Below are 27,063 nucleotides of genomic sequence, written 5' to 3' on the forward strand. Positions count from 1 at the left end.
CTACTGTTTAGATGATGATCTCCTAAGCAGGTGCCTAAACAGCAACTTCTTGTGTCCTAGGATTTTCTGAAAAGCATTTAAAAAATAATAGTATTAGCCTAATTCATTAACAGCCAAAATTGCAATGTGACCCAGAGACACATAAAAATATGTCATCTAAATGATAGTTAGACAAGGACTGTCTCTGTGACATTCAGTTTATGTTTACATTAAATGTTTAATTATTTTTTACTAGATCATGGTGCTACTAAAACACAAAATAAGTCCCACCTATGAGAATTCCTCAAATTAAATGCAAATGAAAATAAGTTACAAATTGTTCAGAGACTGAGTATGTGTTCTCTGAACTTCTTTGAACAAGCCCCTTCTCTTTGGAAGTTATAATGTATGTTGGAATAACAACTGCGTAACAAGAGTCTTCTCAGTAATGCCTGTATGTATTCCTTGAAAAGGTTCAAGTTTCAGCAGTAAAAATCCTTTTAAATAATTGGTTTTATTCAGAAGAATCAACTAGGACACTACCAGCTAGGCTTCTCCTGAGACCATCGGATGGATAAATCAACAAGAAATAAAAATATCTTCTTTATACCACTGATGCTCTCTTCTTGTGAAAGTTTTTAGCTTTAACACCACACTGAAGCCACCAATTCCCTCAAAATCCCTTGGTACATGTTATTCTTTTATCTGCCTCACTGAACAGCAGCCCCTGCCATTTGGGGACTGGCATTGCTTAACTCACATTTTTAAAGTCTTTCTACCCTGATGCTGGCATAAGCAGCAGCCCTTTCTTTGCTCTTTTGGCTCCTTTATATTCAGCCGGCTCCAGAGATCCTCCCTCAGACCCCACCAGGATACACACGTCTGTCCAGCCCCCACCTCCTTCCCTCTGCAAGATTAAAACCAACCCAGCAGCCTGCACCTCCCTCCCTGCTGAGTCCTGCGTGGGTCAGGAGGAGCATTCTGCACCCATTCACTCTCTTGTTAACAGGACTTATGTCAGGGAACCAGAGAGTGTGAATATATACACCAAATGTTCACACGTGAGAAGTGAAGAAAACCAGCAGAGAAGATGAAAAGCAACTGGTAAGAGAACAAGTGGGATTTAGAGAAATCTGTAAATAAGAGATTAGAACAGTTAAAGCTATCCTTGCCAGTTGGCTTCTTTGTTGTTTGTATGTATATGTTGCACTGTATGAAAGAAATGGTAACAGAAAGAGCTTTGCAGACATGTTTTGTTACAAGGACAAAGATAAAGCGTTCTCATAAATTGTCTTGTAAAGTCTGCTGGTAAATCCTTAACTCGTGATTTTATAAACTCAGTATGCATGACTGAGGAGAAAGTCAGTAACAGAATCTGTCAGAAACTGTACATTCACTACATTCACACTGGAGTTCTCTTTCTGTTTACAGGAAAATTACAGCTTTCTTATATGTGTGTAGTTTTCTGGGGTCTTTCATCTCGGCTACCATCCAGCAACAATCAAGTAAGGAGATATTTCATCTTTCTGTAATTCTGACTGTCAAAAGAATTATTCTGAACTTCTTCAAAACTAAAATGCCGTCTAGCTGTCTAACGCAGAAAGACAGAACTGTTCCTGTGTATGTGTGTATGAGTCTATGTATAGATATAGAAAGAGGGAAAAAACAATACAAGGTGTATTATTTTAAGTATGCAATTAGATGTATTTTCAAAATAAGAATTAAAATTTGCATCAAGGTGATAGATAGAAATCTCATCTTTCAGTGCTTCTAGTTAGATATTATTCTGCTACATGCCACTACAAACTGGTTTCACTTTATTTCCTGAGCATAAAATGTAAATGGCTGGCCTTCAGCCATATGTCTCATCAAATAATATAGAATGAGTTGTAACATGTCAACATGAATGTTCTCTTTAAGTCTGTGTTTTTAGAAGGAAACCCACATTTATTTCAGTGTTGAGCTCTTGTAGCACACAAGAGATTCTCTGTAGGTTAGAAATGCATACTCCTCGAGTTTGAATTTTTCCCCATCCAGACATTTTCCAGATTGACCTGATGCTGGACTTATGTAGAAGTCTTATTTGAATAAATATTTATTTTCCCTTCCTTCTCCCTTATACTAAGGAAATCATTTGAATCTTTGTGTTCCTTGCACATTTTCTAGCAGATAATATTCAGACAAATTACATTTTTAGTTTTGCTTTCCTCTAACAAAATTTCTTTTACCTTCTTCCTCGAATCAATGAAAAAGTCAGTAAATCCTTCTTTCCCCACCCTATATTTAATGAATGACTATTCTGTGATCAAACATGGCCCAAGAGAAGGTGGGAATGTCTGAAATACCAGAGAGGATGGAAAAAGTGCCAGCAATTTCTCTTAACACTCTCTTCAGTTGGCAAAAAGCTTGTTTAAGTTTCCTTGGGATTAGGGGGAGTATTGATTTAAGCAATTATGGTTTTTTTTTAAAGTTTGCTTAAACCACCACAAGTTCCACACCAGAAACTTCTTACACTGCAAGCCTTATGCTGGTATAGCTATTCCTCCATAGCTCTGATAGAAAAGAAGTATTATAGAGTATCACCTAAAGGATTAAAAAAAAGTAGGATCAAGCTCTCATTTGTCATTTGGTGATCTCTAGATCTCTAGATCAATTACTTTCTTTCACATCTGACTTTACTGTATATACTTTAAATTTATTGTTGTATACTATATGTTATACATTATATATTATACATTATATATTATATTATATGTTATATATTATATATTATATAAATATATAATTATTAATATTTATAGTTCTGTTTAATTAGTACTCTTACAGTTGCTTCACTTAAACTTTTAAGGTGGTCTCAAGCAATGTTTGACAAATTCATCCCCTTTTGCAGGATTGCCAGTCATTCTGGGTGCTCGTCAGAGAACTGATCTCTGCCCAACAATCAGGATTGGCCAAGATGACTTACCAGGCAAGAAGCATATGACTTTTTTAGGAAATAGCTGCTGTTTAGAAACTCTTATGTTTAGATTATGTTCAACTCTGTCACTGTTCAGTGCTCCAATTAAATTAAAAAATTATATTTCAGACATATAAAATATTTTACATCTTTATTTTCTTGCAGGCTTTGACCTGATTTCTCAGTTCCAGATAGAAAAAGCTGCTTCTCAAGGAATTGTCCAGAGAGTAGTGGGTTCCACTGCTTTACAAGTGGCTTATAAATTGGGACCCAATGTAGACTTCAGGCTTCCAACCAGGTAATGCTTTTTGCTGTTTGACTTTAAAAGATACACATTTCAAAAATTCATTTTGTAATGTAGAGATCCTCTCTGCAGCTGGGTGACCTCATTTGCACAGTTTCTGGAAATGGAAAATTAAGTTAAACTTTTTTACAATTTTCTTATGGTTTTTTTTGTTTTTTATTTTTTTAATATATTAAGCTGATTCCATAACAGCAGTGTCAGAGACTTCTACTTTCCTCTACCAAAGTTATTGGTCAGAGTTCCCAAAGTTCTCCTGAAAGAGTGAAATCACTTCTAGAGAGTGAAGCCAAAAGTTTTAGTTAGGGAGGCAAAGCAGAGAAAACAAGAAGACAGTAAGGAAAAATTCTCAAAACATTGAAACAAAGAGATCTTTTTGATCATGTAGGAATTGCAGAAGTTAGGAAACTTTCTGTTTGTTTTGTTGGTGCTTTTTCTTTTCTTTTCTTTTCTTTTCTTTTCTTTTCTTTTCTTTTCTTTTCTTTTCTTTTCTTTTCTTTTCTTTTCTTTTCTTTTCTTTTCTTTTCTTTTCTTTTCTTTTCTTCCCTTCCCTTCCCTTCCCTTCCCTTCCCTTCCCTTCCCTTCCCTTCCCTTCCCTTCCCTTCCCTTCCCTTCCCTTCCCTTCCCTTCCCTTCCCTTCCCTTCCCTTCCCTTCCCTTCCCTTCCCTTCCCTTCCCTTCCCTTCCCTTCCCTTCCCTTCCCTTTTCTTCCTTTTTTTTTTTTAAAAAAAAAAAAAAAGGTACATTCTGGCTGATCTATGATCATTTAATATCCAAGGGATAATGAGCATTGTTTAGCATGTCACAAACAAATTGCAATAGAAAGTGGGATTTAGGAATCAAATTGTGTTTGTTCTTTATGAGCCAGACTTTGTGCAAGAGAAGGAATAGATAGTACTACAGCATGGAGAAGTCTTTGCCAAAGTCAGACTGGATTCTGCTCCAGCACTTTATGTAATTAAGAATGCCTTTAATTAGCAATTAACTGGCAAGGCCCTTAATTGGTCTGCTGTTTCAGCTAGGAATAATTGGAGTGCAAAGTATTTCTGCAGCTATCACTGACAAGTTTCTTTTGCTGAGTTCTCCCCAATTTCTGCCTCCCTAGCCGTTAGGTTAATTTAATTTCAAGCATAACAGGCTGACTATGTTGGACTTTCCCTTACAGTAGCAAATCAAGATTACTTGTCCATAAAGGAGAATCCAAGCACGGAGAGTAAATAAGATCTTCATTTCACTGAAAACTGGAGACTCAGACCCTCATCTAGTGTTTCTTAGCTCAGAAGTCTGAGATATCAAAGCTGTAAGATTTTCATTTTTAAGAAAGCTGTGATGTATTGTTGCAAGTAGCTCTAGGAATATGTTTGACATACACAGGTAATCACTAATCAAGCCTGTACCAGCTGTATTAATATTCTGTGACAGCTGAGATGACTACTAGCACTGAGCTTGTTGGCTTACTATGGTGCTGTTATACAATGGATTTATGACATTCAAAACATTGACTTTGTACTCCCAGTCAAAGCTGTGTGGTTAAACTACAATACTAGCAAATGTTATACCTCAGATTTCACCCTGACTCAAATTGAAGTAATCTGCACTTGAGCTGAGCCTCTTGTCACACCCAGGGAATATGTCAGTGCTTGAGTCCTGACAGTGATACAATGCGTTGGCTTGCTACTTCTCTGCCTCTGAGCCTGATCTTGGTGTTTTGTTCCAGTATATTTCACAGCATCCCCCTTGGTAGTTGACTCAGGAATGAAGTTGGCAGTAAATAACTGAGGCTAATACTACAGTCCTAATAATTTAAAAAAAAAACAAAACTTCACATAATCCCCACAAGGCACATTAGCTGTCGTGTTTCTTGTATGAATTTGAGATGATTAAACGCCCGAGAAATATCACAGTGGTTACTGAATTATGCAGGGCACCTCGAGCATGATTCAGAGTCCTTGATGGCGCAGCTTGGTTCTGGTTTTGCCATAGGCGGGCAGTGCCTCTACCCCGGACTCCCGCTACCCTTCCTCAATACTTTCCATCCTACTCAATACTTTCCATAGCTCGCCCTGGAGCTGTCTGCGCCCGCGGTACTGAAACTCCTCCTTAGCCGCAACCCCCTCAGGGCAAGCCTGGCGGGCCGCCCGCTCCGCTGCGGGGATCTCTCCTCCTTCCTGCATCAATGAACGCTTCTATTAGTACAGACTTAACCGTCGGTCATAGACAGTGAGGTCTGTCACTCAAGAAGAAGGAAGGAATGATATTAATCCAGACTAGCCAATGTTACCATTGCCATGATTTGGAAAGGAGAACTTAATTAGATGGGCATGGCCCAATATATTTACTCAGACATTGCATAAGCTTCCCTTAAAAGGTGCTACGTTTCAGCTTGGTCTTATTGTTGCTTAGTATATTGCCAAGGTCCAGAAGTATATCCCAGAATGAGTAAAAATGATTAAACAGCCTTGACTTAAGCTTCTCATGTCACCTGTTGACCTGTGATGCTTCTATAGTGGAAAATCACCTGAAGAAGCTGCATAATGTTCTTAGCACAATATGATCTTGAGACACTGCTGTGACTCATACCCATTTTGTCTGAATACAGGGAACACAGTTTTCAATGTAATTTATGTATTTGCTGTAGGTGTCCACAAAATAGTAAGTAAAAAAGTCATATTGTAATTTGGGATACTAACTGTATTTTAATTTCAAGCTTAAAAACATATATATTAACATCAGGGAATACATTCATGATATATTTTTACGAGAGGAAAAGGGTACCTACAGTATCCACTACCTACATGGCACTGGATGAAGTCTTCATCCTTTGACTTCACAGATGGAAATCCCACTGTAGGTGATATAAGGCCTCTAAGTCAACACGTGACAAGATAAATCAATGCCAGAGAATAATGCATGGCAATCACACATTATCATCTATGCTGTTAGAATATTATACAAGCACTTGGAATGATTTTGGTCCAGAATAATTAGCACTCTTTAAACAACTCCTGGACACAGTTTGGAAATTAGCACAGGCCATAGGCTTCTTTGCATGTGGCCACTGTGTTTTGGAAGAAGATTTAAACTTCTTATTGCCAGGTGAACTTAGTCTCAGAGAAAAATTCCAGGAACACTGAATTTAGTAGAACATAGCCTATGAATTTAGACATGACATGTTTTTGCCTGTAGTTTCCTCTCAGTAGAACAAAAAGCAAGGTAAGAATGTAAGATTTCTTCTGAACAGTGTTTGTATTTGTCACAGTCATGTACTGTGGACCACTTTAATAGGAGACACGACTGACTTCAGACAGTTGATTCTAAAAATGCAAAATACTTGCTGGTTTTCTATTGGTACTTTTTTTTTTTGTTTGTTTGTTTGCTTGCTGAGTAGTTCTTGGTAGGTCACCTGTGACTCCAGGAAGCTTCAGGATGTGCAAACACAGCTGTGAGTATATCTGATGCTGTGTGACCAGGAAGTTGGCCAGAGGGATTTCTGCAGTAATTTCTGTTTGTGTTAATGTTTCTGAAAACTTTATCTAGAAAGAAATAAGTTATTTTACTGGGAAATGGAGCCCACCTTAGAAATAAACTCTGAAATAACGATATAATAGTTAACTTATATTTTATATAACTTAATACAACTCATTTCACACTTAAAACATTAAATAGTAGTTCTCAATACACAAGGGAAGTGAGTCAGTGAGTCTAGACTTCTATCTTATAAAGGTAAGATACAAAAATGAATAGAAACATGATATTCCTGTTCATTCTAAGTAGCTAGGAAATAGGTCAGGATTAAATCCAACCTGTGTACTTTAAGTATTTTTGTATATTAACTTTTTATTTGCTTGTTTACTTGCTTCTGTGTTTAAAATTCCTTGATTCTATTCCATAAATCAGTGGAACTGCGTACATAAATATGTTTGAATTATTTACTCATTTTTTTTTAATGCAAGTCTCAGCTGTTCGTGAAGATTACAGAACCCAACACTTGACTTTACAGTGAGACGGAGGAATAGCTTCTCAACAACTTATATTTAAGTGTAATGATAAATTTGCCATAGTTTCCAAATATTTAGCATTTTAAGCTGATGACTCCAGTATGTTTTGCCTACATAAACATCACAGGCTTTGAGAAAAACTGTACTGAAGCACACTGATAAGACTGAAGCCAATGGAATTGTTCTCATTAAACTGGAGTAACTAAGATAAGAATTTGTGTCTGCTTTACTTGCTGACTTATAAATCTTACACAGTTACAGTTTCATGCAGAGTAACTTTCTGACGCTGGGTCATGCTGTGTTTAGTTACGCTGGGTCACATTACTGATATTTGGTCTGTAGCCAAATGTCAGCAGCTTTTCTGTTTTGCTGATATTATTTTTGTAAATATTTGTTCATGTTTGTGTACTGATTTTTTTTTTACTGTTGTATATACAGCTCTTATAATTGAATTTTCTCTTACCAATGTCACAAGATCTTACGCATTTTCTCTTCCTTGTATATTACCTGAAAAATATATTTCTTTTCTAGTTTAACTTTGGAGAAAGAAGGACCCATGTGATGGCTTGTAAAGCACTAATTCTACAGCTAAATATGATGCACAGAATTATTATTATTTTTTTTTCCCAATCTGGCATAAACTACCTTCTAGTTAAAAAAAAAAAAAAAAAAAAAAAAAAAAAAAGTAACTGTGTTTACTTACAAAGTTTTTAATTTAATTTAATTTGTATTTATTTTATTTATTTTTTTGCTAGTGAAGTTATGGTGGGCTGAGAACATGCTATTTTAACCAGTATTTCCGGGACAGTAGAACTTATCAGTGCAGAGAAAGAATGAAAGCTTCTTCTCAGAAGACCTGGGATTAGTAATGCTTTCTTTAGCTGTAGAGCTCAGTGAATCAGATCCCCTAGAATCACTAAACTTGATAGTGAAAAGTCACATGGTTAAAAATTACTTAAAAATAACACCTTTGACAGGATAGCAGCAGAAACATCTGTTGTGCAAGGACAAAGAGGGGGATTCAGAAAATGAAGAGCTAAGGTTTTAGCAGAAGAGATGACTGAAACACTTGCTTAAGAGATATTATAAAGAAGGACACAGAGGTCCGTGAAAGATGTGCTGAATGAATCAGGAGCTTAGCAAGTGTTTAGTGTGCGTCAGAAGAAAAACAAGGAGTGTATTTCAAGACAGGGAAGAATATGCAAGTATGATGTGTAAGCTAGAAGCCCAACAAATGGAAGGACAGTGGGTAGCAATAAGCACTATAAAGTGCTCAGAAAAAGAGGAAAGGTAAAAAGTCCACGCATTCATCCAGCAAAATAATGAGAGAATACAAGTTAGATAAAATGGTATTGAACAAAGCCAGATGGGACAGATTATTGCATTTGCAGTCAACAAGGAAACAAGTCATAGCAAATCAAAGACAATTCAAAGTTAATAGCAAGAAGCCCCCTTTCCCACCTTTGAGTATCTCTATGTGTAAGGAGATAATCTTCCATCAAAACATTCCCATTCCTCATACAACAGCTTTGCCTGCAGCTGAAGTACGTAACAAACTTCAGGCTCAAGTGGAAAGAGCAGAAATGCTTGCAGTTCGGGTAGATTATTCTTAAAATGAAGTTACTGCTACTGCTGCCAGGCTTCTCTGGTCATTACCGAAATCTTGGTAGGGCTGTACCGTCGCCTGCTGGAAGAGGATGGCACTACAGCTTTGGGCACCGTCGCACTTCAGACAACGGAGATTTGAAGTGCTCCCTTACTGTGTCGGTAGTCATCCAGGATACAAGAATAAGAACCGATTTACTCTTTTTTTCTTTCCTTCATTTCTTTCTTTCTTTATTTTTTTTCTTTCTTTTTTTTTTTTTTTTTTTTGCCTTAGTTAGCCGTAGAGATTCACAAATGGCTATATTCTTGCTGAGATAGGATTGATCTGCCACTCAGAAATAATCTTTATTCAAAATGCCTGCTTAGCTGAGAAGTTATTTTAATGAATGCTGGTAACAAAAAGCTTTGCATGTCTCCATCCCTATGAAATTTAGTCAAATACAGCCTTTTTCATGTGACTTTCTTAAGTGTGGAGAGATGGTAGATTATGTATCAACACCAACTCAGTAAGGATGCAACAATTTCACCACACATAAAAACCGAAATGACTTATTTTTAAAATATTGCACAGGATCCACTAGTACATTTGAGCTAAAAATGATATAGTTATTTTAGACATTAATACAGCTGTGTTTGTGTTTTCAAATCTTGGATGTTATAACTGTGGCAAAACAATGAAATATTTTATATGAGGAAAATCTTTTTCTTGCTACTTGTAGTCTTGTTAGTGTAGGTTCTTAATATCCATATGACTATCAATAGATGTTTTGTTGAATGGTATCTGACAGATAATCCATTAACAAAATGACTATTGTCAAGGTGAACAAGAAAATGCCTTTGCAAAAGACATTCTTATGCCTTCACAATTAAAGAAGCTCTGCACTATTTACCCAGTGAAAATCACACTAAGTTGACTGATTTTGTAAGAGTAATAAAAGCATAATAATCATAGGATATACTTTCTGAAGGTAAAATGCTAGTCTGCTGTTGCTTGATTCATTATTTATAGAAAGCGTTATCATAAACATTTTACAATAGAGGAAGAAGAACCCGTACTTGTGAACTAGTTCCTGTAATGCTAATGTTTTTAAAGGACGTGTCTTCTTGAGACTCATAAGGTAGAAAAGCACAGATAAAAGAATACCTGCAGTATGGTTCTACTGAGGAACTGATTCTGTGCAGAGTTTAACAGAACAAACACACAACAAATTCACTGTATTTTGATCTTACACAGCGCAATATATTCCAATGGATTGCCTGATGAATATTCCTTTCTTACTACTTTTCGGATGACTGGAGCCACACTTCAGAAATACTGGACTATTTGGCAGATTCAGGATTCTTCAGGAAAAGAACAAGTTGGAGTGAATCTCAATGGTCCAATGAAAAGTGTTGAGTTTTCTTATAAAGGAGTGGATGGAAGTCTCCAGACTGCATCATTTTTACATTTGCCTTTCTTGTTTGATTCCCAATGGCACAAGCTTATGATAAGTGTGGAAGCAACCAGTGTTACACTTTTTATTGACTGTATAAAAGTAGAATCCCTAAACATAAAACCAAAGGGGAAAATCAGTGTTGATGGCTTCGCTGTGCTTGGAAGACTCAAAAATAATCCTCAAATTTCAGTTCCGGTAAGTTTCAAAATCTTATATTATTAAAAAAATAATAAAATGTTTTGCACTTAATTTTTCCATGGAACACATCTACAAATACTTCCTTAAAACACAGATGGAAGAAAATAACCCCATTGGCAGGTAAGTACTAATTCTTAATTTCAAATTTTGTGTGCATGTATATAAATAGTGGCAGGTAAGGGATGACTCAGGCTATGTCTGAGTTTCATTAGTGAACTTTCTTAGACAACCACGCATCTGTCATTGGATCCTATTCTGTCTGGATATATCATCTCTGCGTTCCCTTGTTTGTATCATATATGGAGCTTAATCTAGAAGGAAGGCTCAGAACATGAACATGTGGACTGTACCTCACATCAAAGACACGAAAGCATTAACTGAACAGGAACTGGGATCTATCACTGATATATGCGCACAAATTATAAGCTAGAGATGATTAGTCCTGTCTCAGAATAAGTATTTCATGTAGTTACTATGAAGGGAATATCTCCTACATGAGATTGATCAAAACTCACTACAGTGTGTTCTGTTATTCTGTGTGACAAGAACATGCAGTTAAATGGTTATTTTATATCCTGTTCATTAATTTAATGCTTAAAATATCCTCTTCATGGTGATATAGTGAGGAGAGACTTTTCATTAGGGCCTGTCACGACAGAGACAGGAGAATGGGCAATGGTTTCAGATAGAAAAAGGATAGAAATTGGGTATAAGGAAGTCATTTTTCATGATGACAATGGTGACATGCTGGAATAGGTTTCCCAATTTATGGATGCCTTGCCAGTGCAAATGTTCAAAATCATATTGGACAGGGCTTCGAGCAACCTGATCTTATAGAAGATGTCCATTGTCGTGGACTTGGCCTACGTGATTTTTAAGATTCCCTTCTAACTCAAACTATTTTATTCAAAAAAAGAACAGTGAGTAGGCTGGACATGTCAGATACTTTGTGGGGAAAGAGTGTCTTGCATTAAATTCTGCCTCATATATGTTTAAGCACTTACATCATTAAGCATTAGTGTGAAGCTATGTGGTGCATTGTGGAATGTTAGGTATGGGACACCCTGCTTCAAGGATGAAAGGTCAAGATGAAATTCAGTCACTTTTACAATTCATCATTTATTGTGCAAAATATTTCTTTACATCTTTGAAATGTTTGTGGAAGGATTCATGGTCAATGTATTTTTTGATTAAAAAAAAAAACTAAAATATTTTGAGTACAGTAGGTCTTAAAACTGAGGAATACATTGCAGTTTTTGACAAAAAGCATAATGAAGCACTGGAACAAACTGTTGAGGAAGTAAGCACATAAGAACCTCATTAAGTTCTTAAACCAAATCTAGACACCAAAAATGTATTTTAATTCAGACAGAACTGTAGGCTTTACATAGGGCACCCTAGATAGAATTGCATGGCCTGTAATATGAAGTCAAAACTGACAGTTGTGGTGGTCCAGCGTGATATTATAAAGCCATAGATTAAGGAAGACAATATACTTTGGCATTATGATAAAGACAACGTACAAGCAGATGGAATAGGGATTTTAAAATGGCTTTCTAGATAGCGCAAGTTTGTGGTTTAACTTGTGTATTTGTTTTCTCTTTAAATTGAGTAAATAAAGCTGTGGTGGGGTATATTTGAGACTTATCCTTTTACTTGCTTGACTATACTCAGCTTAAAAATCTCATCAGTCTTGGTTATTTAATATATCCCAGACATGACTTCTGATTTATTTCCAAGCATTGTTAAAGTATATTACTTCCAATAGTATAATTTTTAAAGGACATAAACTGTTTCCTCTTCTTGTTTATTTTTTCCCCTCACTATTCTGTGAGTGCTCTCTTTATCTTGCAGAATATATCAGTTTCTTATGAGTGCAAATAACATGTCATTTTAAAAGATATTCTTTATTGCCTGTTGTTACTATGATTGCTTTGGAGGTATTATATAGAGTCCCATTAGAAAAAATGTCTTCTTTTTGAGCCTTTAAAAGGATTTCTTCCAAGATTTCTGGAATGTTTTATAGGGGGCAAACTTTTATACAGGTTTACAGCTACGTTTTATCTTTTTTAGATAAAAAAACACACAGTATTTCTTTTTTATTGTCTTTAATCTAAAAGTAACTCAAATGATCCACTATAAGCTTTAAGTAATAAATACGAGATTTATAATCATTTCAAAACCAAAGAAGAACCTACTTCCTCAATTCCATGCCTGTTATGAAAAGGTAAGGGCATTAATTTCAAATTGCTCAAATATTAACTGTAGTAAAATGATAGAATTACCTTAGTTTCCTTGATTTTTGAGGCTCAGTTTCTCATAACTGACGCTAAACGCTTCATTAGAAGTGATTCTTGGTCATTATTTGACATTTAATGTTTTTAACTAGACTAATGCAGTGACGTGACTTGCAACTTTTCTTTACACTGATAAATCGCACAGAAGAAAATGATACGTTTTAAATATATGTAGATTATTTCTTATCACTTGAAAGCAAATGTACAGATAGTAAATGATAGAATTCCCTTAGAACAAACGTAGATATCATTGATGAAAAGTAGTAGAGGAGCTCCCACCTGAAAACTGATCAGCTGAATTATAATTCCCCTGAAAGGCTGTCTTTCCTTGAATCATCCCTGAGGCACCAATTACCCAGCAGGGCACAGGGAGCCAGCTTGTCCAAAAGGTAGCTGCAGACATGCTCTGATAAGCCCCAGAGAAATGTCACTTTTTCTTAAAGCCTACAGTACTGTTAAATGCTTAACTATGGACTTATGCTACTCTGTATATTTAAAGATTATTTATTAATCTTATTTAGATTTTACTAATCCTCCATATACCTAATCAAAAGCACTACTAAGACAACTGAATTGCATTTATCCACTACCGAGATACGCAAAACAGTGGGCAGATATGGTAATTTCCATAAAACTTAAGAGGGTGAAACAGTAAACAGCCAAACACAACTAATTCAATTATACCTGTTCTATGCAATTAAAAATAAAATTAAATGATGTAGGAATTCTGGAAAATGAATATCAAAATTATTGACCTACAGATCTTACACATCTACAGGTCTTAAAGGAATAAATTTTAATACTTTTGTTTTATGATTACCCTTGATTTATCTGAGGTTAATTTCTAAGATCTTTGTACCTGCATTTCATCCTTAATGACACTTTGCAATGATTTGATAGATCATCTACATGTTAAATCTTCAAAATGGTGGCATTCTTTTAATCAACTCAATATACTCATAGTGAAATACTGGCAAGGGAAAAGGTACCCTGATAGTGAGGCCAGGACATATTTGCCTTTCTCTCATCTCCCCTGAATGATCATGAGGTCAGTCCCAGACTTTTACTATTTTTCCAATGAAATGGTTTTATTTCTAACTTATAAAAAAAGTCAAAGAGGCTTCTCTTCACTTTTTATTTTACAGAACCTTAAAGCAATAACAAAAGCCCAAAGCAAATTAATTACAAAGCAATCTGATTAAAACAAAAAAAAAAGTTGTCTGACCAAGTAACTGTCAAAGACACATTAAACTATGATGGCTGCTCTGAAAGTAATACCTTCTATGTTACTGTGTTGGCGTGTGACATCAGATGTGGATGTTGGTGGTACGACAGTAGAGGTTGAACCTTCCCACCAATATTCCATCCCACGTTGTTGCTGTGTGACAGATGGCAGCCGGAGGGGCAGTGTGCCAACATGGCCTCTGACATGGAAGTGTGTATGAAGGAAAGGTGTGTCACTGAATTTCTCCATGGGTTAAAAAAAAAAATGGCACCCATTGACATTCACTGATGCCTGATGGACATTTATGGAGATCAAACAGTAGATATTACAACAGAGAGATGGAGGGTGATGCATTTTAGCAGTAATCTCAGTGACATGAAAAACAAACCACATCCCAGAAGGCTGTGCAGATTTTTATGACTGCAGCATTCAGGCTCTTGTTTACTGCTTGTGAAAATGCATAGCTAACAGTGGTGACTATGCAGAAAGATATTTTTCTGTAGGTTTGTGCTCTTTGCATCTGTTGTAGTTTCCGTGGAAATAAATAGGAGGCACTACTTTCAGAGCAACCCACAAACTACTGCATGTTTAAAATATTTCAACTCCTTTCACATTCACCTTATGGTATAGTGATTTGTAAACAGTGCTAGGTATTTTTTTTTTCCTGCATGGGACGCCTCCCTCTCTTGTTCAGACTTATTTTTGTTTGCTTTTTAATCTTATGAGAGTATCAGGTCTTACGTAATGCTCACCATTCAAACTCCTTCTTGGTCAAAACAAAATGATCAGTTTTCTCTTTAGCCATTCCAGAATGTTAGAAGATAACACAAGGCACTAAAGGGATTTCCTGGCTGCAGCAAGTAATCTCGTTTCATAACCTCATTATAAATTTTCTCTTTTAATATTGACTTTGTTCAAAGTTGAAAAACTTGGTTGCAACTTAAAAAACGTATAATACACATTTGCTAGCAGTATTCTCTTTAGATGGGTTTGTTGGCACTTGGAGAGTCTTGCACTGGAAGTATAGCCCAACCCAGTAATCAGCATTTTCTCATCTCACATCTTTCTCACCTTAATGCAGAAGCAAAAAAACCCCCAAAGAAACAACAACCAAATACCAGCAGACAACAGCACCACCACAAACACATAGAAAGAAGTAAATATTATCTACATATGAAAAAAGGCAAAACAATGTGTTGATGCAGATATGGGATACTGGTGGTATGGTTTAAAGTCATTTTTCACACTGTTTGCAGATATCATAACTCTTTGCAAACTGAAAATACTGCTCAAGACTACTGATTTCAATAACATTTGTTATTGGTCAGACTTTCTGCATAACCTGTACCAAGGTACTTCAGTTCAAGCAACCAGTCTTTCATATTGTGATGCAGAATGCCATCTAAACTAGCTATTTTCTCAGTACTCCATAAGAATTACGAGACAAAAGCAGGAGTACAATCCACCCATTCAGTGGTATCTTTCTGCCTTTACCACAGAGCAACCCTTTCTTTTTTTCTACCAACTTTTTCTTTTATTCAGTCCCAAACTCCAGTTTCTATAGTACGCAAACTGGTCTGGTGAATGAAACAGGTATTCTGAGGGAAGAAGAGTAGAGTCACACTGGTCCTGGTCAGATACAGTGGGAGTGTTTATAGGCAACATTAATTCTAGTTTGTATCAAGCTACTGAATGGATTACCCTTTAGTTTTAGTACTATTAAATGTTATTCAACTTCATTTTAACATTAAACAGACAAACAGTAAAAGACAAAATTGTCCCTTTGTACCATGTCTATCCTTTTACATCAGGAATAGATTCTTATTTAAAACAGAAATAGATTAAGCCCAGCTTAAGAATTCATTAAGAGCCAGTTACAAACCTCAGCCTCTGCAAGTGAGATTCAGGGAGAATAATGCAGAGCCAGAACTCAAAACTGAATAGTATGTTATGAAATACATTATCTAGGGATCATTTGTTCCCATTTTATGCTTTTTTTTTTTTTTGGTGAATCTTCAGATTCCAGATACTCTCTTACATTTATTACTATATCACCAGCTATTAAATTGTAGTATACACTCTTATATTTATTACTATATCGCCAGCTATTAAATTGTAGTATACACTCAATACTTTCATTGAATGCTGTCATTCAGTTGTCTATTATGAAGGACTGGGAAAGGTTTTCAAATGAGAACTGAATAAAGAAGATAAAGAATGGACTCAGATAATGGTGTCAGATAACACAACAAGTAAAAGAAACTACAATTCCGCCTCCTTTGTTCTTTTCACGGCACTCCGGAGGTGCAATGACTGCAGTAAACAGAAGAGCAGAGATGTGATAGCAAGGATTTCAGGAGTGGCAGAACTGAAGTGGAGAAGGTGAAAGGAAGAACAAAAAAGCAACTTGTGGATATGTGCGTGTTTCACAGAAATCTTAAAGAACTTTAGACTCTAAATATTTTTTAAGCCAAAGCAGTTAGCATGCAATTAAATCCATATAGGGAAGGTATCAGGAGAGGAAATCTCAGAGTGGCAGTTCTTTCTCCATCAGCAATGGACTGGGACAGAAAAGAGCGATGAAATATCCTATCAGGAGCACAGGAGGTAGCCAGAAGAAAGCACTGATATATCGTGGGAGGGATGATGGGAAGCTACTTCAGTTCTATAGGATAAGGAAGATTTAGAGGAGCAAAGAAATAAGAAGTGAACACCCTTGGATGCTCATGTTTCTGTTTTCAGTTTCCCAGAAAAACAAATCAGTCTTTACCACACAGAACTCTGTTGTTACAAGGTGAAAAATAATCCTTCTTCCTCAATTTGTCAGCCATTCATAATGAAATGAAAGCAAAAAGAGGCTGTGAATTTCATCATTAAGTTGAGTACTCACTGCACAAACCACTCATTTGTGGGTCATAAGCCAAGCTGGTACTATATCAGACAGGAGGCATTAAACCTTGAACGCAGTAACCATGCACAACAATTAGTATTGTATTATACTTTTGGTACTTAAATTCCACTTGAGGCATTACATATCAGTGGATATGCCTCTGGAGATGTGTGTTTGAGCTACTGAATATCTTTTAGCAGAGGCTATGTAGTATTTAATCTACATAAGCAAATCAAGAAAGACTCAGTGTCACTTTCTAAGAAGAGGTTGCTGATGTCATTTTTCAGTGCCAAATAAAAATTCAAGGAATATGTGGAATTTCATAGGTGTGTATTACTCAATTGCAGGGTTTTGCTAGTGTACATATGATCTACCTGTTTGAAGTCCTTATTCTTAGACCATCTGTTTCTGCTCTTGGACCTATCAATCCTCATGGACACAACTGTTTAGTCAGAAGAAATCTTTTTGGGACTGTGTGTCCTTCAATAAAAATGTCAGCATAACATAATAGGAGACAACTGCCTGTTTACTTATCATCTATAAAAATGAATGATGAATCTCACCTTCTCTTTAAATCTCTCAGCAGGTTTATGCTCCCTCTTTAAAATGCCTCCAAACTTTGTATCTGAAGGCATTCAGAGTGGTGATCTGCTCTAGAGGAAACTCTAGAGGTTGAGCCAGTCCCCTCCTGTGGCTTGTGCTGAACAGCAGCACCCCCATACCCTTATCACTGTACAGTGTTAAATGCCTACCTTTCACAATATTCTGTTAGCTGATCAGCGTTCACCTTATTAAAACTTTGTCAAGTGTGAGACCCTACTGAATTAATGTTGTTTTGTCTTCCCTACCAGTTTGAAGTCCAGTGGATGCTGATTCACTGCGATCCCCTGCGGCCCCAGAGAGAAGGCTGTGGTGAGCTCCCAGCCCGGGTGAGCAGCATTCCCAGCCTGACAGTGCTGAACCAGGATGCCACTGAATCTATCAAGTTCACAGGAGCTTCATTTCCTCCCCTTTATGTCCACAGAAGTCTATTTCACCATACCTGACTGAAATTTGGTGCCTTTAGCAACCCAGCCCCCTGGAGTAGCAGCCTCACTTTAACTCTTCCATGCCTTCCTATCTTTTCCTTCTCATCCAGTGCTAGGGTCAGAGGCTTTTGAAAGCTATCCCTGACAGTGAAGAGAGACTGCTGTCTCCTTGCAGACTCCTGAGCAACCTGAGGGAGGGAAACCCTCAGTGGGAGGTGAGGGAGGGTGCCCAAATCAACATTGAGCAGGGCAAAGGGTTAAAGGAACTGCTGTCATTCAATCCTCTTCCTCCCAGCCTTCAGCTCTCCTCCAATCCCACGACCCTCTCCCAGGCAGTTAATAAGGAGCTGTGAGGGGTGCCTTGCAGCCCAGTTTGCCTTTTGGCTGCAAGGCACATTTTTGGGTTTCTGTGTATTGTAGCACCTAGGTGGCTGCAAAATCTGTTCCCACCATGGCCTGGGCTGCATTGGGTCCTCTGCTTCTCGGGCTCTTCTTGCAGATTTTTTGCCTCTGCCTTGCTCAAGTAAGTTTATTCTGACTTTATCCCTGTTTTTCTCCCTTACAGATAAGCCAGACAGTGATTGAGGTAAGTGTGAGGGAAGGGATGGTGCTGTGTGCTAAGGGAAAGGGTCTGGATGAAGAGGGGAAGAAGGTGGCTTTCTGTCATGCCCTGGAACTGACCCACTGGAGGGTTTTTGACCCTTTTCTCCTCCATCTACAAATATGACTGGATAGATTACTGCTGGAAAGTCTGGTGTGGGTAGGCAAGGCAGTCAGAGCAGCAGCTCTGTGAGGAGCAGGGCCCCAGCAGACCCTGGGCTGGCCTCCGTCTCAACAGAGTGCCTTTGTGGGGACAGCCAGAGTTGGCTGTGGATAGAACAGAGACCCTCATTATAGGACGGAGACCTGTAAAAGCCTTTCTCTCAGTTTCCACATGCCGCGCCTCCCACCTCTCCCCTGGGAGCCTGGCACTTGGAGAAAGTTTCTCTGTAGATGCTAATGTAATCCTGTGGAAACAGGGCAGCCTCTGAACCCGCCACTGAAGTAGGGAAAGGGTTAGTTTTAAGCTTCCTTCCTTAGCACAAACTCTTGGGAACACTGTCTGCTTTATGCTGGCTGAGGAATTAGAATAGCTCAGTGCTTGGTTTGCAAAGATCACTGTCTTTATTTTTGCCGCTCTAATATTAGTACATGGCTGGGGCAGGGAGTTAAGTCCACTGGGCCAGCACCATGGGGGAAGAAGGGCATCCAGACTAAGGAAAGGGTTTAACACCTCATCCCTGTGCTGACTGTGAGAGGAGTATGCTGGTATCACCGCAAAAGCAAAAGCATAGGACCTGCTGGTACTGACATGGGTATGGGGAGAACACAGACCACCAGAGCTGCTATGACGCCCTGACTAACCCAAAGAAGCCCTCACTCACTGATTGGCTTTTAAAGATTTGCCACAATCATTTTTTCTTCTTTTTTTACTCCTTGTCAGAGAGGTCTCCCTGGTCCACCAGGCCCCCCAGGTCCACCAGGGCCACCAGGAGTTCCTGGCATTGATGGAATCGATGTAAGTATTTCCTAAGCCCTGCCTAGGGAATAGGTGATGCCTCAAGTTATACCTGCACTGTCCTCTGCATTCGATTCTGAAGGGAACTGGCAGGAGATCCACCCAGGAAGTGGTGGATATTATGTTCTGTAGCAGGCTTGGGGTGTAGTTTTTCTGATTATCTCTGATATTATAGGATATTATAGGATTTTTTTTAATATAATATAATCATGGTCATATGTTGTGATTAATTGCCTTAAATAGTGTAAGGATTTTATAATTCAAATTGCAAAAGGAATTACGTAGCATCACTTTTCTAAAGCACGCTAAGAAGTTGTGGAGTTATTTCTGATAGCAGCCACTATTTATTTTCCCCCATTTCCTGGCAGAACTTTCTGTGATTATTTCTGTTAGACTATAACAGAATTCCTGTAAGTTTTATTTCCTAAAAAAAAAAAAAAAAAAAAAAAGTCTCTAAAAAAAGTCTAATACTTTTCCTTTTGTCCCTTGTTAGGGAGAGAGAGGACCTAATGGCCCCCCAGGTCCACCGGTAAGTGCTTTCAGCTACTCTGTGTTTGCCCCTTAAGACGAGAGGTACAAGGTTTTGTTTCTACTTCCCCCTCTGCTATATGCTTACCTCTGCATTTAAATCCCAAAGGGTCCAGATGGGGATGATGGTAAAGCGGGATCCCCGGGCCTGCCTGGAGAGCCAGGAGCTGATGTGAGTATGCTTGACTTTATGGAATTTCTTTAAGAGAAAGTGCTTGGTTTTAGTCTATTTCTGTAAAAACATGACCTTCTCCTGAGGTCTCTGGCTTCCTCACAGCTGCCAGCTGAGTGCCAGCAGCACGAGTCTGGGAGAGGCACTTTGCTCCAAGCTAAAACTTGCTCTCTGGAAGGAACACAGCTCTGTGTCCTCTCTGCTGGAGTGAAACAGAGGAGCACCATTGGGTGCTGCTACCCTGCTAAGGAGAGGACCCCGACCAGGGACGACCTGGGAGCTGAAGCGAGCCGGCTCCCGACGCAGCCGACCGGCAGGGGGAGCTTAAGCTGCCTCTAGCCGTCCGGGCACCCGAAGGGAACGTTCTGGGGGGTTCTGGTTCTGGGCATGATTTTCTTTTCCTTGCCAGGGTTCATGATAACACAGTCAGGTGAAACAGAACTTTTAAATCTCAAAAGTCAGCTGTTCTCATTCACACTTGCCTGTACACTCATGTTTATTGGTGAGTGAATCTGATACTAAGATGGTATATTCTGAAATGGTCATCCTTCTCCATTTCCAGTAAAAAAAGAAAAAAGAAAAAAGAAAAAAAGAGAAAAAAAAAAAAAGACCTTACTGTACTCCCACTGAGCATTCAACTTTTAATTGGGGTTTTAGATGTGTAATTCCTTCTTCCCTTTTTAACTGGTGAGGCGGTTCTGACTTCTTAAATACTTGCTTTTCTTTTACAAACTGTTTCAGTGTCAGGTTTAATAGACTGTGTTAAGATACTGTACAGTAATTGCCTGTAATGATCGTGTAAGCTTTAGAAGGAAAATTAACAGGGAATACATCCCTCTGGGTGAACACTGACTTGTTGGAGGTGAACCAAAAGAGGAAATGATTGGACAAACATAAAAGCAAGGCTGTTCTTATGGTGCTCTGGAAATTCCTACACTGCCTAAGCTGATTAAAATTTTGGAAATGAAAGTAAACAAAGGAACCCCACATGAGTTTGCAGTTATAGTATCATTATGGCTTTTTAATTTTAGCCAGGTAAACAAGTATGGTTCGATGATTAAACTCAAATCCAGCTTGATTGCTTTGTTGGTCTGTTTGTTTGTTTCCTTTTTTGTTTAGAGTGATCAATATAAGCATGTTCTAGTTCATTTAGTGTCCGTATCCTCTTTTCCAAGAGGTGGAAGATTGTGAATTCCTGAGTGCTGGAGGTGGCTATCAGGAAGTTGGGAAGTGACATTTCCTTAATAACCAAATAAGAGGGAACTATGACTGATGATGTGAACTAATGTGATCTTTAGAATCAATCCTTCAGCCATTGCTGACAAAAAGGAAGGGGAAAAACTTCCCTAGTGTGATCTCTGGTACTAGTATTGAACTGCTGCTGCTTTCTTCCTCAGAAATTACTTTGTTGAATTTACAATTCAACAGAAATGATTAGTGAATGTATATAGAATCCGCATAATTATGTTGATTGGCTTCAGTAATACATTCTTCTCAAGGAGACACTGACAATTTATTTTAATTCCTTTTGAAGTGCACATGTGTAGAAAGAGTGGAAAAAAGGCCTCTGTAAAGCTGGTCTTCCTTCTGTTATTTCAGATACCAACTTACTGGTTTGCGAGTCTTGATGCTTCTTTCAGTTTGTAGTTATGAACAATTCAGTTGAAATGGAAAACACAGATGGTTGTTTTTAACTTAAGCTACAAACAAAACTCATCAGTCTCCTATCGGGACAAAATATGGTCATTTTAATTCCATATGTGAAGTTTAATTATAGTTTAACAGAATAATTTTTGAAGGACATTTATCACAAGCACTGATTATTTGTCTCCAGAAGCTTGTGCTTTAAACTTAAGCAGTGTTTAGAAGTAGATTGGAATTGTATTTCAACTCCATCTGTACACGTAAATTGGCATTTTGATGATAAGGCTACTGGAGTTACTCAACTCATCTAATAGCTTAATTATTCTATTGTTTAGATTTATTTTTTTCTGTGATTAAGAAAAGTATATGTAACCTGTACATATTATACATTACTCCCAAAGGGGTTAACAGGCCCTGATGGATCACCAGGTGCCACAGGACCAAAAGGACAGAAGGTAAGAACAATATGATACATAGAACGACTTAGGGGTCCTGGCTAACTGAAAATGTAACATGAGCCAGCAGTGTGCGCTTGCAGCCCAGAAGGCCAATAGTATCCTGGGTTCCCTCAGAAGAGAGTTGGCCAGCAGAATGAGGAAGGTGATTGTCCCCTCTGTTTTGCCCTCAAGAGGTCCTATCTGGAGTATCCAAGTCTGGTGCCCCCAGCTGAGAAAAGATGTGGAATTTTTAGAGGTGGTCCAGAGGAGGGCCAAGAAGATGATCAGAGGGTTGGAGCACCTCTTCTATGAACTGAACTTTTTCAGCCTGAAAAAGAGAAGGCTGCCGGGAAACCTCATGGCAACTTTTCAGTGTTTAAAGGGAGTTTGTAAACATGAGGGAAATTAACTTTATACATGGGTGAATAATGATAGGACAAGGGGGATGATTTTAAACTAAAGGAAGGGAGATTTGTATTAGATGTCAGGGGGAAGCTCTTTACTGAGAGAGTAACAGCACAGTGAGATGCTGGAAAAGGTTGCCCATAGAAACTGTGGGTGCCCCAACCCTCCAGGTGTTCCAGGCTGGATGGATGGGGCCCTGTGCAATGTGATCTAGTACTTGATCTAGCTGTTAGCAACACTGCCTGTGGCAGGGCGGTTGGAACTCAGTGATCCTTGAGGTCCCTTCCAATCCAAGCTGTTCTGTGATGTGATTCTATGATGGTTATTTTAGTAGGATTTTTGGTTGTCTGTATGCAACTAATGAGATGATGTAGCCTTTCTACATATATATATATATATTTAATGCTATAAGAATGCAGTCTTATAGGGCCCTTTCCTGCATTCCAAAGGAACTCCCATTCTTTCAGCTAGCTGTAATGAATGGTGATGTTACACTGATGGCACTAAGATTGAGCATCTTCAGTAGTGATGAAGCTCTTTCCCTTCTATTTGATTGTAATAATTTCATAATCATACACAGTGGGAACAAGAGCACAGAAACCTGACTTCATCAGCAATCAGACAAATAAAGTATACATCAGAAATCATAGTAACTAGTATGTTTGAATTGTTTTTCTGGAGAAAAAAGACCCGAGGTCTTATTTTGCAGAATTTGTCACTGAATTATACCCAGAAAAAGATTAGAGCATCTTCCTGTGTTCTGTATAGAAAACTTTGCTCTAATTTCTCTTAAAAAACTCAATTTTTGTTATCTTCTGAAGGGTGAGCCAGGACCTCCAGGTGCTCGTGGACTTCCGGTGAGTCTTACATCTTAAATCTTAAAAGCCAAAAACTATTTCTGAGGTTTTTGGCTTGATCTGAGTGAGTTCATTTACCAGAAACATAGAAATGAATCTGCATACTAGTTGAATGGCTGTGTGTTTAGATGTAATTATGCCCTCTTTGAATACACTCAGTGTCCTTTTGTAAGTAAAGTATGGCTATCCAAAGACCCCATTTCTCACAAGAATAGACTGTTCTGCATTGTTAAAATGCTAGTTGCAAACAAAGTCAGAAGTCTTAGCTGCAACATTTATTACTTATATATTATTATCAGTGCTTTCCAAGCTTATCCAGTGGTTAGAACTGAAATAAAAAATATTAAGAATCTGAAGGTTTAATGATGGTGTTTGCATTTCTGCTTCCATCGCGTTTTGTTTCTGGCAATCTCAGTTGCCTTTTACTCTCCCTTTCTTCTGTTCTTTTCCTGCTTCATCATTTAATTTTAACATATTCTTCTCATCTCTTTTGCTGATAATTTCTCGAATGACAGATTTATGAACTAAGTAGAATACTTATGATCAGTTCATAATTTGCCACCAAATATACTAATACCTCTAATGTGTTCCTTGCCAAGAGACCTTGGGGGTGTGCTAGGTTCAGTGCATGTATTACACCATTTGGTTCACTCTCTTAAGTTCCCTCTGACTTTTCTAATAGTTGATGTTTTACTTTTGTTTTACAGATACAACATACTGGTAGGACTGTGAATATTTAGTGATATGAAAATAAAAAACATTGTAAAGTCTATAAAAACACAACTTGCACTGATTGCACATACCAGCCTGTTGATTCTGCAGTGGGTGACAGCAATGTGGATGTACTTTGCAGATCTGTGGGGTGTTTTCGACTAGACAGTTACAGACTGGAGATTACTGCCTAAACCTATGCATTCCATGTGCCCCATGGAGTGTGTTCCTTTAAAGCTGGTGGCAGATATCTGTGGAACCAGGCTGTGTGAATGTAAAGGGGCTTCCAATTTAGGCACAGGCAGAGGCATGAATGAAAGCAGCTGTGAGAGGTCTCTGGTTGCTGTGTGACTTACTGGCTGGAGCTTTCAACTCCCTGACTGGCTCTGCTTGTACAAAGTTCATGGCTTGAAGTAGCAGGGCAAGGGGAGACATGGATTGCTGGGGGCAGCACTGGGCCCCTGCTTTTCCTAGCTAGGTGGGTAAGGAGATAGAATGACACAGTGTGGGAGCAAGTGGCTTAATGTTCAGTAATAGCAAAGGAATTGTGTATATTAGGCAAGATGAAGAAGTTTATTTTCTGATGTGTGTTAAATGGATAAAATGAAATTACTCTTAAATGCTTGGAATTTTCCTCGTGTTACATTAGTATTTCCCAAGACAACATCGCAGACACAAATCCAGTTTGGTATATATGGACTTTTAAGTGCCACTCAGCCCAAGTGCTTCATTATATCAAATCTACTGAAGCAAGTCTATGATTCTGTGTGCCAGTGTTACATACACATTATTGACAACGTTCTCCTTAAATAGTCAAATTTCTTTTGAGAACAGAGATCTGTTTTTGTAGAGGAAAATAATTTTCCAAATAGGCAGAAACACATTTGTTTGTTGGATACTTCTCATTAAAATGACTCAGAGCAATATTTACAGAAAATGTAAGCATGAGAAGTTCTTTCTAACTACCGAAAAGCACCTCCTCTTGAATGGATTTCGACCTTGGGGAAGTACAGACACACACAGACACACACAGACACACACACACACAAAAAGATATTTTTCTTCCTTATTATCAATTTAAATGCCCTGTTAGTAGAATATGATTATATCAATAATGTGTCTATCTTGCAGTTTGACAATTAGCTAGGCTCAAAGGCTTTGACTTCTTTATTCTTTTGTTGATGTATATGTTTATAAATATGTGCACAGACATGCAAGTGTGCCACTGTGTTGGGGTGCTAGGTTGTTTTTGCAAGGATTTATGAGTGCATACAGTAGTTCTGAGTAGATGGAGTGTTCTAGAATAGCTGAGTTAGGCCTGTAGGTTAAGAGTTAGTGGGCGGGAGGTTTAGGTAGGTGTGTGTGTAGGTTGTCTCACGTGCATTGGGTTTTATGTAGCGGGTGTACGTGTCTGCGTGGGATTTAGGATGGTATATAAGGTGTGTGACGCAGCAATAAATTGAGAGAAGACATGATGGCATCCATGTTTGTGTCTCTCTGCCCCGGACAGTTGAGGTCCTGGGATGTCGGGTTAATTGGCAAATACGTCACAATGCAAGGAAGCTTAGTCAGTAATTTAGTTTTAATTCAGACACTGGTTAAAGAAGTTTTCAAAATCATTCTGCAGAATCAAGCATCGGTGTTTTCATGCTTTTTAATGCCAACTGTTTTTTTTCTTGGCAAACAGCTCAAAAAGTTGTGAAAGCCTCTACACATTTCTGACTTTTATTCATATTTCACAGGGCAAGGGGCTTCTTGGACCACCTGTAAGTATCATCTCTGCAATTCATAAATATACTCTTCAATTTTTAAAAAATCTGTTAGATATGTTTATTATTCAGTTTAAATAGAGTAATACAAAGAAAAAAGGGGCTCGGTTATTTCTGATGCTCTATGTCTACTTCATATACTTTCTTCATCTATGAATGTCATTGGGCAAGAATAATGTTGTCTGAAGGGATAATGTGTAGTTTGAGGAAATGCTATGTTCACTCTCCTCAAATGCTTGTTGTATAGGTGTTGTATGATCTAGAATTACTATTTAACTTGGTTTTTACAGGGTCCAGCTGGTGCTGCAGGACTTCCCGGTGAAGTGGGCCGTGCTGGCCCTCCTGTAAGTACTGCTGTGTTTGGTAAATCTTGGAATTTTATTCCTTCTGTAGTGAATTCATATATTACTTCTGTTTTTTGGCACGGATATGTAACTATTTGTTATCATTTTGACTATGAGTTAATTTTATTTATTTATTTATTTATTTAGGGAGATCCAGGGAAAAGGGGGCCACCAGGACCACCAGGACCACCAGGCCCTCGAGTAAGTGACTGTATTTAATATGTGCTAACATCTGAGTTATATACTATTACAGTTGCTAGAACAAGAGTTCAACTGAAGTTCCGCAGCACAATCACAGCTTAAGGATTTCAGAAAGCTATATTAAATTGTATGTTGTTGTGTTCAAAGCCTGCAATGCAACTCATGTAATGATATCAACTTGTTCGCTTCCATTTAGAAAGCATATTTCTAGTCCTTCTACTTATGAAAAATATTTGGAGATGCAAACACTGTAATTTCTGTGATGACACATTTCCATTTCTACAAATGGTCTTAAACTGTAGCTTTTGTAAGTTTTATAATTCCCTGTGTATTATAGTATGCATACTCTTTGTTGGACTCCAGCAGTAGTAGTTCATCAGTAGAGGCAGACTGTTCTCTTCTAGAAAATAATTATTTGGCTACAGAGCTTGAGTAATGTATGTTTACAGGTGCTCCTTATTTTTTTATCTGTTGCCTGCTATTTTCAAGAGATATAAGAAAACTACACCAGTTTTACCTCTCTAG

At 37.9% G+C, this 27,063-nt stretch overlaps 1 protein-coding gene across 2 annotated transcripts in view; it reads left to right on the forward strand.

Moving 5' to 3' along the window:
- Positions 1-882: 882 nt before the first annotated feature.
- COL9A1 (collagen type IX alpha 1 chain) overlaps positions 883-27,063 on the forward strand; it is a 60,834-nt gene continuing 34,653 nt past the window's right edge. The window contains exons 1-15 of one of the 2 annotated variants that reach the window (XM_015859124.2): positions 883-1,083; positions 1,411-1,484; positions 2,870-2,947; positions 3,101-3,233; positions 10,073-10,469; positions 17,736-17,813; positions 18,478-18,498; positions 19,396-19,470; positions 19,964-19,999; positions 20,108-20,170; positions 22,216-22,269; positions 23,478-23,513; positions 25,967-25,990; positions 26,284-26,337; positions 26,485-26,538. In XM_015859124.2, the coding sequence (XP_015714610.2) occupies positions 1,070-1,083; positions 1,411-1,484; positions 2,870-2,947; positions 3,101-3,233; positions 10,073-10,469; positions 17,736-17,813; positions 18,478-18,498; positions 19,396-19,470; positions 19,964-19,999; positions 20,108-20,170; positions 22,216-22,269; positions 23,478-23,513; positions 25,967-25,990; positions 26,284-26,337; positions 26,485-26,538 (1,191 nt within the window). In that variant the 5' untranslated portion in view covers positions 883-1,069. Of the gene's footprint in view, positions 1,084-1,410; positions 1,485-2,869; positions 2,948-3,100; positions 3,234-10,072; positions 10,470-17,735; positions 17,814-18,248; positions 18,436-18,477; positions 18,499-19,395; positions 19,471-19,963; positions 20,000-20,107; positions 20,171-22,215; positions 22,270-23,477; positions 23,514-25,966; positions 25,991-26,283; positions 26,338-26,484; positions 26,539-27,063 lie in introns of those variants that run through there. The other variant, XM_015859125.3, reaches the window with a different exon arrangement.

This window comes from Coturnix japonica, chromosome 3 (assembly GCF_054131305.1).
Source record: "Coturnix japonica strain WE chromosome 3, WE-NBRP24, whole genome shotgun sequence".
Classification (NCBI taxonomy): domain Eukaryota; kingdom Metazoa; phylum Chordata; class Aves; order Galliformes; family Phasianidae; genus Coturnix; species Coturnix japonica.